Source organism: Pseudonaja textilis, chromosome 8 (genome assembly GCF_049901715.1).
Source record: "Pseudonaja textilis isolate UNSWEBS1 chromosome 8, rPseTex1.2, whole genome shotgun sequence".
In the NCBI taxonomy this organism is placed as follows: domain Eukaryota; kingdom Metazoa; phylum Chordata; class Lepidosauria; order Squamata; family Elapidae; genus Pseudonaja; species Pseudonaja textilis.
Genome location: NC_141997.1, coordinates 24,054,415 through 24,071,414, shown reverse-complemented (window position 1 = coordinate 24,071,414; position 17,000 = coordinate 24,054,415). Strand labels below are relative to the sequence as shown.

Here is a 17,000-nt window from a genome sequence, read left to right as displayed (position 1 = left end):
TTGAGACTTGAAGAATAATCTTTGTAGTTTTGGATACTTAGCACAGCAGCAACTAAATGCAGATTCTTTCTGAGATGTTAACATTATGCAATATAGTATTAAACATATGTAGTTATTTAAAGTAATAATGCTACATGTATTTTGCAAGTTAATTTCTTGTAATGGATTCATTTTATAACATACCTAATTTTTAATGTACAGAAAATCTTAAGTATGTAAGTTCTGAATCTATCTTACTGATTTCAAGGGATCTAATTCTAATAAACCATCTTTTGCATCACAATTTGAATAATATTACTTATCAGGATTAATTTTTTAAAATTGTCAATAATCTTTGATGAAATGCAAGTATATTTTACAAACTATTTAACTAATAAAGTAACCAACTGCCCCCTGCAGTGACTTAGTAAACATAAATCCTGTTGCACTTTGTATTTCTTATTTATTTAGTTTGCATATTCAGCAAAAGCTTTAATAAAGCCTCTCATTTCAAGCAACAATTGGAACATTATCCTCAAAAGATACATAACTACAGTAGTTTTGTTTCATCTATTTGAAAACAGCACTTATAGTAATTTTGTTCATTAGTGTGTATAAGCCGTCTGGGAAAGCCAAGGGAAATCATCAAAACCATAAAAAAGCGAAAGTTAGAATATTTGGACATGTGATGCGACACCAGGAAAAATACAGCATACTTCACTTAATCCTCCAAGGTAAGATTGAAGGCAAACAAGGTTCAAACAGAAGAAGAACATCATGGCTTCAAAATCTAAGGAACTGGTTTGGACAAAATTCAACAGCACTTTTTCGTGCGACTGTTGATAAAAATAGGATTGCCAACATGATCACCAATGTACAATGACAGATATGGCATGAGAAGAAGTGTGTGTAGAATTCTGCAATCAAGAGTAAATACAAATGCAACTTGTAGTTACAGAAAAAGTGTTCAAGGCAAGGATGGTTAAAGTTCTTAAGCAAATTATCAGGCCGTGACCATGGTAATCACAGCCATAGATCTTGGACAGAAGCTGTCCTTCGACTTCTTGTTGTCCCGGTTATAATTTAAAGACCATGCAGTGAGAAGGGATAAAAAGTTAGCGTGGGGAAGAGGCAGAGAGTCAACTCAGAAATTAATTAATTAATTTATACATTTATAGGCTGCCAATCTTACCACAAGGTAACTACGTGGTATATATCGGCTTTGGGTGTCACGAAGAAGACCAGGGAAAGAAGAAAGGAACTAGCAGACTAAAGAAATAGTTTATCTTTTGAAGTGGATAAAAAAGAGAAGTTATTGTGCCGGTTGGTAGCTTGACCAATATGCACCATAAGGAACTGTGAGGCAATCACAATGTGGATTTGGCTGGGAATGAATTGTGGTCTGGAAGGCCAAGATTAAGAAAAATGAAGATGAAGAGATTGGAGGGAAGATGGAAGGGACAGAGAGGAAAACTGCTACATGGGACATCATACCACGTCAATTATAGTTAATTTTTTTTGGCAAGGAGCAGGGAGAATGCCACTGCTTTTTAAAAAAAAATATTTTTATTAGAATTTTTAATATAACGATAATATACTTTTTAAAAAAGAAGATAAAAAATACAAAAGAAAAGAAAATGGAGAGCTTTATTGTTTTAAACAGGATATTTGGAGGATTCATCCCCAATGAGATCAATATTTTAAATATGTTTAATGCTAGCAATGTACCCATTTTTTGCATATCCCTCCCTCCCTCCATCCAATTTGTACAGCTGCGACTCTGTATGACATTCAACAAACAAATAAAGCCACAAATATAAAAAGTTGAGCTCTGTAAGCTACATCGGCTGCCATTTTGCTTCCAGGTTCAATTCAAGATGTTGGTTTTAATTTTTAAAGCCCTTCATGGCATGGAACTGGGCTATTTGAGGGACTTTCTCCCCCAGTTAATCAGCCCATTCCACTAGAGATGGCTGAGAAGGAATGCTGCAGGTACCATCAACTAGAAACCTGTATTTGGTGGGTCCCAGGAGATGTGGAATCTCTACTGTGGTGCCCACCTAATAAAAGTTTCTTTCCCCCTGAGATTATATGAGATTTGATTTTGATATTCCAGAAGTCCCTCAAGGCGAGGTTATGTTATTAGGCCTGGGGCTGCCGGAGAAATGAATACATGCTTCAATGGCTCCATTGCTGAGATGGCTATACTTCTCTCTTTGCTTTGGGTTTGTATATTTGTTTTTATATTTATATCTATATTTGTTCTTATATCTCAGATATAGAGATATAAAAAATCCACACTGAAAGATAAATAACCAGCTGAAGATTCCAAATACTCTTCAAGGGCAACCCCGTTAGAGCGCATTGCAACGATGCAATCTGGAGGTGATTAGGGCGTGACTGACTCCAAGGATGTATACAGATAATCCTTGATTTACAACAGTTTATTTAATGACTATTTGAAGTTACAATGGCACTGAAAAAAGTGACTTATGACAGCTTTTCACATTTCATGACCATTTGAGCATCCTCATGGTTATGTGATCCAAAACCAGACACGTGGCAACTGATTCATATTTATGACGGTTGCAGTGTCCTGGGCTCATGTGATAACCTTTTGCAACCTTCAGACAAACAAAGTCAATGGGGAAGCCAGATTCACTTAACAACTGTGTTACTAACTTAACAACTGCAATGATTCACTTAATCACTTTGGCTAGAAAGGTCGTGAAATGGGGAAAAATTCTCTTAACAACTATTTCACTTAGCAATAGAAAATTTGGGGCTCAATTGTGGTTGCACACTGTGTATGCATGTGTATGCGCATGTGTTTGTGGGTGCGTGTATACACATGCACACACCTGTCCCGGGCATGAGAATTAATTCTACAGCAGCTCAAAGAGATCTTTTTAGGAAACTGCACAGGCTGGGGGGTAATCAGCTCTTGAATTTAGGATCAACTTCTAAGTTATAGCAGAGACTATATATAAACTAAATTGACCTTACAATCATAGCTTTGATTAGTAAATTGCCATTATGGGGAAATTCCACAACCAGCTCTCAGTGCTTGGAATTCACAGGAGTCCTCCTGCTTTCCATTATCATTCTGTAACACAATACCCCACTCATTTTGAGAATTAAGCATTTTTTTCATAAAATTTTCCATCAAAGATGGAATTTCCCACCCCTGGTAACTTGTGACATTGCCATACATATGTGAATATAGAAATGAATGGTTGTGTCAAATTTGGATGGCCTTTCATATGGTTCCAATTTTCACATTCTAGATAGTACCACAGAAAGAAGAAAATATTCCTTAGGTAATAAGGTTTATTAGTGAACCAAACTAGTGTTTTTGTCCCTGCAACAGGATTTGGAAGAGATCTGTAGATTTTGGTTTGTTGCAATCGAGGGAACAGGGATTTTAAGGGTTGGTTACAGTGAGTTTTTTTTTTAACCTACGATTGTTTACCCAGGCATTCTACTCACTAAACAGTAAAACATTAAGTCTGGACCCACTGATTACATAGTGGAAATAGCATTTATAGCTCCTTTTTAAAAAGCCACAGCCTTACAAAATGGCTGCTGCTGGTTCTTTATAAAACAATATTAGTCTTTCTCCATATGGTTGTATCTTTGAGTATGTATGATTGCATAAAGAAAATATGCACCCTTTATTTTTTTGTAAACTTGATTTTGCTCCCTTAGGAGGATTTTATTTTATTACCCCACTTCTAACAGAAGCTTTCCACATCACAATTTGCATTTTAAACCTAGGGGAGCCATAAAAGCATTTTGCAAAACAACACATAAAAGCTGCTATGGCCTGTTCATCACTGTATGTATGGGAGAGGGCAATTTAAAGCCAATTTTGGTTTATGCAAACCTTTTTACTTGGCTAAAAGGACTCCCTGTATCACAGTCTTGGCTACTCCTATATGAAAGGAGCAATACAACCAGTCCATTTTGGACAGGACATGCGATTATTACTGAATTGTAAATCTTCCATATGCTCTTGGAAAACAGAAGTGTGTAAATAACGGCCATGTAAAGAACACTAGGCAGAGTCCTTTTTTTTTTTTTAAGCTTATTTTATTCTGATGTATAGATTAGTAGAAATAGTAATTTTCAATGCATGCTTCTACATTTTTATTAAAGTTTAAAAGCTTTCTTACTCAATGCACATTGGTCTATATAACAATAGCCATTAGGTAAATACCCAATATAGGAAAAAAAGAAATGTTATAAATATCATGAACCTCTTTATCCAGAAATAAGTCCTACAGAATTCACTGGGGCTGAACCCAGAAGTATTTGTATAACTGCAAGCAAGATTGGGAGTGTTAAGTCCTCCTGCTAATGTTGATCACACAAACACACACAGACCGAAAGGTTTTATGTCATATATATCAGCTTTGAAAAGTATTACAAAAGTAATAGTACTGTAGTAGCAGCACTTACTATCATTATAAGACATTAATCAAATAATAATAATAATCTTAATTTTGTTTTCATACAAATCAGAAGTACTGTAGGCATCTATATGTTCCAGATGTTTTGAACTATTTTGAACCCTAATTCCATGATTATCCCTCTGCAGCTGCTGCACAATCGTGGGAAATCTTATATTTGATTTAAGGAGTTCTAGAAATATGCTGTTTATGGCCCCGCAGGCTCCAAATCCTTTTTTTTGCTTTCAAATCTGCACATCTGTAATATATATGAAAAGTTTGAAAATATTTATTTAAAAAGTTCTTTTTCTTAGTATTTTTCAACTGATTTTGGCACTGCACTTGCCTCGTTTTTTACCACAAAACTTTGTTTAACAACTGGCTTATTGGAGAGACTGAAACTAATTAAGCTTCAGAGGTAGCCCAAAGATCACTCAGCTGTCTTCTGTGCCTGTGGAAGATCAGAACCTGGACTTTCCTACTCCAGTCCAGCACCTTAACCGCTATACAGTATCATGCTGGCTCCCTATAAGCATTTAAATAAAAGCATTATCTACCTACCGTCCATCCATCTATCATCTATCTTCTCATATAATTAGAACCAAAGCACAAAATATGTGTAATAACTAAAATACCAGTTAAAGGATAAAGTCAAAACAAATCCATACCATTCCCACTGAAACTGAACACAAATCTTTTTAAAAATGCTTAAAAGCCATTAAAGATAGACCTTGGAAGCCTTTGATGCTAACACCAGCCCTTAGATTTTGAGAAAAGACAAATGTATTTGCTCAGTCTCCAAAAATGTCCCAAAATATGGTGTTCAATCAACAGTAGACATTTTCTTGAAACAGATTTTTTAAAACAGATTTATGTCACTTAGCTGTACAGAGCCAAAGGCGTTTTCTAGGAAATATCCCCAACTGCTTATATGAGAATTTTTCAGTGGAATGTGGAAACTATCGGAACAGGTACAAATCCTGTAAGCATAATGCAAAAAACCCCCAAGAAGAACACAATGAAATGGGACTGATTAATCAGAATGTTAGTGGTACGATCCAATAATGTTACAGAATTTTTAATGTATTGATAATAAAGGCTAACAAGTGCATTAAGAATCTATTATGTTGCATCTATCACATGGAAAACATACCACATAGGCAAATCCTCAATAACATATCTAAGCCAAGTCATCTCTGCCCATGTCACTGGGCATTCTGTTCTTTCTTCAGGATAATTCCTGAACAATGTTTTGACTATTTGCCTTTTTCTATTGGATGATCAGCATATGATGATTTTGCTTCTGGGAGAAAGTGGGGAAGAAGTCCTAGCACTACAAATAAAAAGAAATTATAGAATAGAGTTATTTCATCGTTTTTCTTCTTAATGGATTTATATTTTCTATTTGTTTTTTAAAAAATGACAGGAGAAGTAGAGGTATGAATAGGAGTAGGAGGAGTAGGAGAAATAGAGATAGGAATAGGAGAAGTAGGAAAAGAAATTATTATTATTAATAATAATAATAGTAATAGCCTGATTCTACAAAAAACACCCTACTTGGAATAGCTTATATCCTCTGACGCTACCTTAAGAGTTCCTAGATCCTTGGTTAGGACTCGAGCTGTTGATCTACCAACCAGCCCCAAAGGCGGTGAATCTCTCCAAAGATTAACAACAACAACAATAATAAAGCAGAATAGAAGAGAAAGAACTGGGGAAGATAACAAAATACAAAGATCTAGAAATAGAACAACTATGGCAAAAGCAAGCAAGGGTAGTACCAATCAGAGGTAGTATTCAGCAGATTCTGACCAGTTCTGGAGAACTGGTAGTGGAAATTTTAAGAAGTTTGGAGAACGGCAAATGCCACCTCTAACTGGAGACTTTCCAGTAGCCTTCCCCTGCCATGCTCACCAAGCCACGCCCACAGAACCGGTAATAAAAAAAATTGAATCCCACCACTGGTACCAATAGTTATAGGCACCTTGGGTGCAGTCCCAAAACAATGGAGCCCCACTTGAATACCATAGGTATCGACAAATTTGCCATCCATCAATTGCAAAAGGCAATTTACTTGGAATAGCTTCCATCCTGCGGCGATATCTGTAACACCATCAAACATCCAGATTTGCCTATCCCAGGTCCTTGGTAAGGACTCAATAGGTAAGCAAAAATGCCAAACTCAGTCTGAACATCTGGTTAATTGTCCAATGAATAATAATAATAGCAGTAGTTTATTTTGGGGACTTGTGCCATCCAATTCCTCTATTGTAATGTAATAGCCAAAGCACATGAAGTCAGTTCAATCTGGTCTCTCCCATTATTGACTGAGTATTGTGATTAATTAAAAGTTTACCTGGACTGGCGCACTTGTGGACAGATGAGCCACATCTCCAATTCTGGCCGCAGCCCGGGGGTCACTTGAACTTATCAGAACAGGAGCACTAATCTCCATGGAATGCCTATTATTCAAGGCCTGGGAGGACTTGTGGGTCATACTGAGAGCTGTGAAGGAGTGGCGCTTCTTAGCATTCTTTTTGCCGTCAATATGTCGCTGAATGGCACTGACTGCTCCAGCACTATTCAGTGTGCAGCACTGGGCTGTGCTTACTGCCAGGTTTGTGTCAACTGGCAAAGAGACATCATTGCCAGATGCAGCAGCTACATTGGTCTTGTCCATCTCAATAAGCTGCTTAGCCGATTCATTGAGCTAAAAGAAGAAATGAAAAAGAAGGGGAAAAGAGGACATTACAAAGGTGTTGTCTTTGAATATCTACACAATTCAAATTCCATCATCAAATGAGAGAATAAACAACAGAAGCCAATCAGTGTAAGAATGAAATTTTGCTAGTAGTTTAACTTACACATACCAGTGTAATGTTTTTCCAGTTCACTTAAATTCAGCTAGAACTTACTGTTAGTTAAATGTATATGAGATTATCAGAATTCTTTCTTAGAAGCAGAGTACAAAACACAGTTGCTGTGCTATTTATTTTGAATAAAAATAAAATAAAAATATTCTATCACATAGATGTTTTGTTATCAGAAAAGCCAATTCCTCCCATGCAGTTTGTTCAATGATCAGAAATCACACTGATGAATTAGTCTTCTTTTGAGAAGCTGAAGTTATTATTTATTGATTAGAGTAGTCCTGTCATACAAGCATTGTGCCATACAATAACAAAGAGAAAGGGACATTACAGAGTGATTACTATAGTGCAAAATTTACAGTTCCATCACTGTAATGAGACATTTCTTCACGCAAATCCTAAACATACAGAGATATATATAAAGAGATTTCCTCCCTCCCTCCTCTCTTTTGTAAATCCAATAGAAAAAAAAAATACCCAGGTCATTCTCTTGGATTATCATTAGTATTTCCCTTTTAATTTAAACCCACCACTTTTAAAAACCAATGTCTTTTGTAGGTCCAATGAAATATCCTTTCTCCAAACCGTGTTGGTTGAAAATTTGGTGGTCCTTACAGTTCACGTTTTAAAGAACAGACAGCAACTGTGTCCAAGAAAGGCTTTGCACAGATCCATTTTGAATGCAAATTTGCATGTTCCTGGACTGGGAAGCTTTTTGTTCATGGTTACTCATAGCTTAATCATTTCCCAGGTAGACTATTGCAATACATTATTCTTGAACAACATTCAGAAACTGGAACTGGCTGACCCATGCATCTGTTGTTAATGTCTGTTTAATTATAGTTTTTTTCATCATAGTTACTTAAGCTATTTAAGTTACAGCTAGTCCTCAACTTACAACAGTTCATTCAGTGACCAAAGTCACTGCTCTGAAAAAGTGATTTATGGCTGTTTTCCACACTCATGACCACTGCAGCATCTCCATGGTCACGTGATCAAAATTCAGATGTTTGGCAATTGGCTCATATTTATGACAGTTGCGGTGTCCTGGGGTGACATGATCAGCTTTTGTGACCTTCTGACAAGACAATGGGGAAGCCGGATTCAATTGTGTCAAGAAAGGTTGTAAAACAGGGCAAAACTCACTTAACAAGTGTTTCTCTAAGCAACATGAATTTGCTCAATGGTGCTTGTAAGTCAAGGAGTACCTGTAAAAGGTGTATTCACATTTCTCAGATAAGTGCAGCCATTCATGACCCCAAGGATGCTGCAATCATTTATGTTTCAATAGTCCAATTTTATTGGGATTCTTAGTCCCTTTAAACTTTCTAAAATCAAAATCTTTAGCTTTTTGCTAAAGGCCTTCCAGGCCACAGTTGCTATCTGTTCCTTAAAACACGAACTGTAAGTCCCAAAGGGACAGCAAATTTTGAAACAACACGTGTTAGGGAAACAATCCAGACTCAAAAATGGGAAATCTCAGATCTGATCAGTCTTAAAACCCACAGCCACTTAGTCTTGCTAGGACTATAAGCCAAAGCCTTTTCTTCCCCATTCAGATTCCAACAACCTCTCTCAATTGTGAAAAAACCTTCATAGAATCACTTAGACAATCAACGGCAGATATATTATCAGTGTTATCCATGATGTAATCGTCTTTACCCATACCCATAATTCGATTTCTTATGTCAGAACAACATTCCCAGATTATACAGATCCAGTTCCCAGAGATTTTCTGAAATAGACAGATCTTCACAGGTTCCCAGAAGATTATGAGTGATCATCCTTTTTTTTTTTATAAAAACGGTTTAGAACATTTATTTATTTATTTAATTTATATGCTGCCTATCTAACTTTGAAAGCGATTCTTTTGAAAACCACATATGGGCTACGTTAATTGTTTTAAACTATTTATAAATGATATATATACTTCTCAACTATTTTAAAACATCTTGTGATTTTTATTAAATCTATAAATTATTTTACACTTTAGTCCAAAGCTACCCATCCACTGAGCTGAAGCGGTTCTCACAGCAGCAGCAGCAGCCTCTATTCTAGTTTCACCAGAAAAAAACAAATCATCATTTCTTTGTTAATATGCCTTGCTCTTTAAATGATAGGGGAAATCTGTACTCCATGGACTTCTATAATGGGAAGAATATATCATTTCCAATAAGAATCAACTAATCTACTATAATATATCTCTTGTACTTGTATTCTTAACATACTATTGTATTTGTTTCATCTTTATTGGTGATCCTGAACTTAAAAAGAAAACAACTCATTTCCAAGGGTCCAATTTATTTGAATCTTCTACCAGGGGTGGGATTCAAATATTTTAACAACTGGTTCTGTGGACGTGGCTAGGTGGGTGTGGTCATGTCACTGAGTGGGTATGGCTTCTTTTTTTTTTGCAGCCCCCCATTTTTTGGGCCTTTTGGCCTCAGGGAAGGCTCCTGGGGGGTGTTTTTGCTCTCCCCTCCATTTTTTGCCTTCCCAGGCCTCAGGGAGGCTTCCTGGGCAAAGCAGTAAGATAGCGAGGGGAATCCCGGCACAGCTGATCATAGGAACAGCTGATCATCAGGAGGGGAAAAAATAGAAATACCTTAAGGAGTGAGTGGGAGGCGGAGAACACAGTCTGTGATGTCAGGCATGCACGCAATGTCACGCATGCGCGATAAAGACTGACTGGGCAGGGACCGGTGGGCAGAAAGGGGAGGGGCCAGCCAGGGGCATGATTTGCCAGTTCTCCGAAATGCGCAGAATCATAACAACCGGTTCTATAGAACTGGTCCGAACCAGTAGAATCCCACCCCTGTCTTCTACCAATGACAAAGGAAGATATGATGATTGTAAGACTGAGCTGCATCCATTCTATACTGAATGTGTTAATTTAAATGTTCTGCAAATGCAGAACATTTCACAAAAGGTTCATTCAGTCTCCATTACAATAACTTAGAGAGAATCTACAGTATCAAGACATATAGTGTAATGTTTACATATCTTGTTTCAGGTAAAGAATAAGTACAATTAATTGATTTTAACATATTAATTTCCTGTTAGGTTGTGATTGTGGATTAAAAACCCAGATTCTTTGCTAATCCACCTCCTAGGTGTCAGTTACTTCTGTTTCAAGAGCTCAGAAAAAGTTATTTATGCACACACAAAAAAAGAATTATACATGTTTACACTTACACAATACTTTTATATTTACTTGAGTATTCTGATGCTAGTGTTCAGTACTCCTGCATATATACTTTTTAATTTTTACATTCTTATATTAATATTTGTAGAAATTCTGACCTAACTATTATGTTCTCCAACATCAAACAATATGTATTTACTATGATCTTTATATATAGCCTCTTTGTTATTTACCAGGAAGGTTGTTTAGAAGTAAATTCCAAAAAGAATGCATATCAAAGCAGTCTGTGTTTAAGACAGGATAGCATCCATGAGTTTGTAAAAAGAAAATAAATAATGCATATAGCAACAGTAAGCATTTAATCCCCTGACAGTGAACAAGATATTTTTTTCTTCCCTAGAGCAATTATAATGTTTGAGTAGGAAATGTTACAGGTAATATTTTACCTAAGTAGAAACCTATATTTTTTGTGGATAATATTCCTCAAGAATACTATTTTCTATGAATATATAATATTGAATAATATACCTTTAATTTCATATTTGACAAGCTGTAGACATTTAGGGGAGACATAAAATCCTTGAGCAGACTATTAAATTCCTTCACCTTAAACTACCACAACAAAACATATACTAATATTGCTGAGATGTGATTTACTCACAGCTAGTATAATCCAGCTATTTCACAATGTAATACAGTCCAGTGATCTCATTTTTGGATTTACAGGCTTAATTTATACAGGCTTCTGTGTGAAAACTAAGCTTTGTTGGCAGTCCCAATGTACAATTTATCATTGTAAATAATCTTTAAAAAATATTGGTAAAATTCAACCAATAAAGTATTTTTCTGATTCTACCCTTTACTAAAAATTTTCCAATAACTGATTGATATTACTCCATTTTGAACAATAGTAGTTAGTGGTCAGTATTAAATATTGTGAATATGAGTAGAACAACTAAGCCTTAACTGATTTTTGTACATGGCATGTGTGTTAAAAATCCAATTCACCAAGTTTGATAGACACCTTTGCAAATCTGCATGTTGGACCTAATTATATTGTCTTGTACGTGGCTCAAGAAAATTTTCTTTTATTAATAGAAATTCTATTTTGCAGCTGTGACTACTGAACAGCTTGAAGAATTTATTCAAAAGCAGATTTCTACATTTATGAGTTACACTGCCAATAAGAGAATGTGTAAGTGCACATTGGGCATTGTTTGTGGTTCAACGAAAAGAGCTGAAAGTTATGTAAGACTGAAAAAAATTCAGACTTATTAAATATTTCTATTCCTGGGAATAATAGGAATCATCTAAGTTTGTTAAAATCAGTTCTCTTAAAGTCTAAAGTTTGACTTTATTCCTTGTGCTTGCATTATGTTGAATTTCAATATTGAATATTTTCCAGAATATTTTAGGCTTCTTTCCAAACATCTTTGATGGAACAGAATGTGACACTATGGGAAATAGTAGGATCCTACAAAAGATGGACATTGAAAATTTCAGCTTCTTCCCCAGATTTTAAAAGAGCAAAATATTAACTAGTAACTATAATTTTAAAATGTTTGTGCAGTTCCTCCTTTCATAATGACATTATAGACTGCCAAAACAAGTAAGAATAAATTCTCAGAATATTTTTGACCGAACAATCCCCTGAAGATTTCTTTACAATAATTAGTTTAGTCCTAGCGCATTGATTAACAGGAGCATAACAGCCAAGAAAATTCCCACCACGTATCATTTAATCAAATAAACTGCCTGCATCTAACATTATGAGTACAGAACATCAGCAGCCATTACACTACCATAAGCAGTCAATGTTTCAATAACAGTTGCTAAAACATAATTTAAAAAATTATAGTTGTTGTCACTGAAGAATTTATATCCTTGGTGCTTTGCATAATATTGAATACTGTACTGCTGTTGTGAATATGCAGGCAGCTATTTTTTTTCCCCTTCAGGTCTTTCAAAGAGAGTGGTGCCTTATATCTGAGGGACAGGTTACAACAGTGGGAAGGACTTATTTTGAGAGTTTTATTTACATGTTATTACATGTAACTGTCATGTTATGAGGTGAAGGCTGTGCATGTAGGTTTTCCACTCATTTTATAACATTCCTACGAGATAGCATGATTGGCCTTAAGTTACCTTATATAACATAAACAGATCATGATTAGATCTTCCCATTCCATTCCAGCATATTAATCATTATATTACATAAGTTGCAATTCACAATCAACAAAATGTTGTTTCAGTATAATAAACTCAAACAGTATATTCATAATATATTCATTAAGAAGCCCTTACTGGCGATGTCAGAAACTGGGACTTAATTAACTTGTGATAAACTATTCACTCTATCTGTCACACTTCATTGTTACATGCAAGTTTCCTTATGCACTGTAGAAATAAACTTGTGAGTGGAGTGGGAATTATGCATGCAGTTTGACTAAACATTATGATCAGTATTGGCACACTATACTACTGAAAGTCTACAGCCTGCAATGTGAATTAGAAGTTTCACAAATTGCAGCACTATCAGGTGCAAACAGCTTACAAGTGTAGATTTGATTTATATGTAAAGGCTGCTATGAATAAGAATTTTCCTGGAGAAGCTCACTTTTAATAAATCATTCCATTACAGGATTAGCTTGGTTCGCAACTTGCGTCTTCAAAAAACAGCAACTACCTGGATTAGAGAAGAATTCAGTACACTAGACATTCATAGAAATGGAAAACAGCAGAGAGAGAAAAAAGTACAGTTTCAAGCAAGTGTAAATTCAATTCTACAGTAACTGAAAGTAAACTTTCAAACTGAAATTTTGTCTTTGTTGGTTTATATTTCTCAAAATGATCAACTAAAATGGGCAGGATATTCTTCCCAGAAAAGTCTATGAGTTTTCAAAAGTGCATTTGTGATGAATGACCTATTTGTGTGTATGTGTGCATATATGTTTATGTGTTCATGTCAGGGTAACAGAAAAATCCTGCACTTTGTATTCACCTTCAAAAGAATTATATAGATTTCACCCTAAAAATCAAACGACAAGTTAAAACAATCAAGCTTTTTCTCTCAACAAAAAAGCACAAAGATAATCTGAGCTTACCTCCACATAAAGAATAGGGAATATTCCAATTTTATCTCCCAGCATTCCTTCTGCCCAATTATCATCCACTCTCCGGATGACAGTTAAAATTTCATCCTAAAAAATTATAGATAATACACAAAATTAAATTAAGACTTTTCCTTTTGTTTCAAAGGAAATGAGGAGAAAAAAATCCTTTAAATATATCTCACAAATTTCTCACAAAGAAAAGCAAAAACATTCTAGGAAGCCAGTGATTTTTACTCAAATAAGATATAACTAGTTACACATTTCTAACTACTTTTCCAACTATTTAAAAGACTACAAATCAATTTTTTAAATTCCACTTAGCCATTGTTAAAAAAAAGTATGAAATGCTTTTTTTTTGGTGCTATCTTGATTTGCTTGTAATCTTTTATTGTGTGTGTGTGTGTGTGTGTGTGTGTGTGTGTGTGTGTGTGTGTATATGCATTCAGGATAAGGCCCACAGACAGTTCAGTTCTGGTACTCAAGACTAATTTCAAAATGCATGCTTTCTAAACTTGACTCCTGTTCAAAGAACCTGATTTTCAAATGTATACAACATAGATCCCCAAATTCTAACGCCTACTCTTTCTTCCAAAGAATGCAATTTATCCCATGAAATGTGCTCATATGTTTTATATTAACTCCTTTACTTCTGTTATATGAAGTATTTTCTTTTTCAATTTCCTCAACTTCCTTTTTCAGCTGTAATAATTAGCCATTTCATATGCTAATTATTATAATGGAAAAAGAATAACATATGTTTCCTTTTATTGACCAAATCTGGCTTTTCAAATTGTGAAGTGAAATGTTTTGTGATTCCACTAAGTGAAGACCGATGAGGGATGACTAAGATAATTTTTAAAATGTATTTCCACATAGTAAAATTTAGTTTTCATACGTGTTGTAGGCTGACTACTGAGTTTTTCAGTTAAGCTACTTAGTATTTCCTGATTTGGTGGCTCTATAGAGCCAAATATTTATAGCCAAATAAACAAAAAAATACCAACCCATTACCATTTTAAATCTGCACTGAAATATCTGCTTACGGAAAAATTTCAAAAAAAACCCCAAGAATTGAAAATATAAAATTCAGAGTTCAGGGAATTTGAAATCCATAAATATATACTGATAAAAAATGTCAAAAATACTATGTAATACAAAAGAAAGACAGATGTTATGTTGGAATGAATTGCCATCACAAACGATTCTCTCAAACTCTGTTGTCCATAGTACAGAAGCTGGTTTAGTTGTTCCTGCTTCTACATGTTTTCTTTGGCTGCTGGTCTCCTGTGTCTTCTGAACTTGACATTTCAAAGGAGGCATCTTGAAGGCAGTTGGCTTGCTCTCTGCCATTTCACAAACAGAGGATTAATGCTGCCTGCTCCTTACAGAAGCCCCTCCTCTTCCTCACTTATATTCATCATGGTGCTTTCTCCAACACGTTTTCTCCCCCATCTGCCTTGGTGTAATGAATATTAGGAGTGTACATGACCACAGATTTGAAGGCAGAATGATGCAAGGACAGCCCATGTAGCATCTGTCTGTAATTCTTATAAACAGCTTATACTTTCATGCACTACACTACAACTCTTGGGAGATGATGCAGTTTCTTTAAGGAAGCAGCCTTTTGCTTTCAAATTCAAAATACTATCCAACCCTAATGAATTTAAAGCCTCAGTTTAACAGATTGTCCATTTGGCAGACTTCTGATGCAACAGACCACATATTCTGCCCAGATGCTCTGTTGAAATAATGGACCAGCCTCTTGCATCAAAGCCCATAATTTGAATGAGGCATTATAATTATATTATTTCATATTAATGCTCTGTTATGTCATATAGTGAAAGAAATCACCCAGTCTTTTCACAGAGTTGCTGTGGGGAAAATAGGAGGATGAGGGAGTGATATGTATGTTAGCTGCCTGGAGTTATTTATAAAAATAATATGGGTAAATGGAATAAAAATAAATAAATTGCAAATTAATGAATAGTGAAGTTTAATGGGCTTTTCTCAGATGATCCATTAAAGTGGGATTTTTCTCTAATAAACTTTGCAATCAAAACTTTAAGAACAGAAAGAAATGTTTCTATTTATAAAAGAAGCTACTAAGCCACTAAGCTATGATGTCTACTTAGTTCAGTTTTGAATCCTTAATGTGAACTGAAACAATGATATTTATCCAGATTTTCAGTTCCTCAAATGTTAAGATGTACTTCATAGTGTTAAGAAACGTTCATTGATTTGTATATTGGTGAAAAGTATGAAGAAAGATGTCTATAAGGGAAAATATGTTATATATCCAAAAAATTGCTTAGGAAAAATATATAAGAATACATAGGGGAGGAAATGCATAGAAATATTTACCTTATGAGAAATATATGAAAGCTCTTCATATCAGCTTAAAAAAAAATAACACAACTGGCAAGGAAACAAGGTGGAATAAATTTAAGGCTGAGGGAAAAAAGGAGCACAGCAAAATTGATTTGGCAGATGCACTGTTATGTAGACTAAGCTGTCTGCCTAATTTTCATCTCGTGTAGCTATGGAGTGTTATATAACTACATGAGGAATGAAATCAGTGGGATGATATTCCCTAGTACACAAAATACACCATTTGCAGGATAAAAGCAGAGCCATTGCCAACTTTGTAAAGTGCCTTTGAACATTCCACTGAAAAATTTAATGGGTTATTCCAGGTCTTTTCTGACACAGATGAGTTTTTATGTCACATTTTATATGGAAACATCAGATGCAGGCAACATTTACCATTCTGTTCCACCACAACATATAAATTACTGGCATACCATTCTGTGAACTGTTTATATTTTATGTTAACAAAAACAAACATTGGCAACCTGTATTTCTACACCAAGGATACACAAAACAAGGAAAAACAAGGGTTATACTAACATTCTTGTGAACCAACTCTTTTATCCTAGTCCCTATTTTTCAAGTTGTCCTTATTTGCAAAACCTGATTTTTACATAGTTTATTTGGGGCTATAATTCATAGAAGGGGTCACTAAAGCAATGAGCTGTCTGTAATAGACTTTACCTGCTAACTTTCAGACTAGGAGGAAGAAGAGAAGGGAGAGGAAAGGGAAATCCAGAGATTCTCAAAAGACCAGAAACATTGCCTAGTACCACGCTGTGTTTGTTGTGGAATTTGGCAGGTACCCTGCTCTGACCATGATGAGCTCCATATGTTCCCAGGATTCAGGCACAGACTTGACAGGAATGAGTTTCTCCTGTCTAGATTGGTTTCTTCTGCTCTTTTTAATTCAAGACAAATTGAAGATTAGACTAAACCTATTAAATGCAGCTTCTAAATCTCTCTGAATCAACCCTGGCTGCTGAAGAAAATGCTGATTTGTGTACTGCATGTGAATTTCTGGGAAACATCTGACTGGTTAGTATGTGGGATGCTGGATAATCCCTTAACATGA

At 35.3% G+C, this 17,000-nt stretch overlaps 1 protein-coding gene across 1 annotated transcript in view; it reads right to left on the bottom strand.

The window, feature by feature from the left end:
• SH3RF3 (SH3 domain containing ring finger 3) overlaps positions 1–17,000 on the bottom strand; it is a 208,058-nt gene that overhangs the window by 45,175 nt on the left and 145,883 nt on the right. Inside the window, exons 3-4 of the mRNA XM_026707376.2 lie at positions 13,550–13,645; positions 6,787–7,140 (exon numbers count right to left, since the gene is read on the bottom strand). Coding sequence (XP_026563161.1) covers positions 6,787–7,140; positions 13,550–13,645 — 450 coding nt within the window. The remainder of the gene's footprint in view (positions 1–6,786; positions 7,141–13,549; positions 13,646–17,000) is intronic.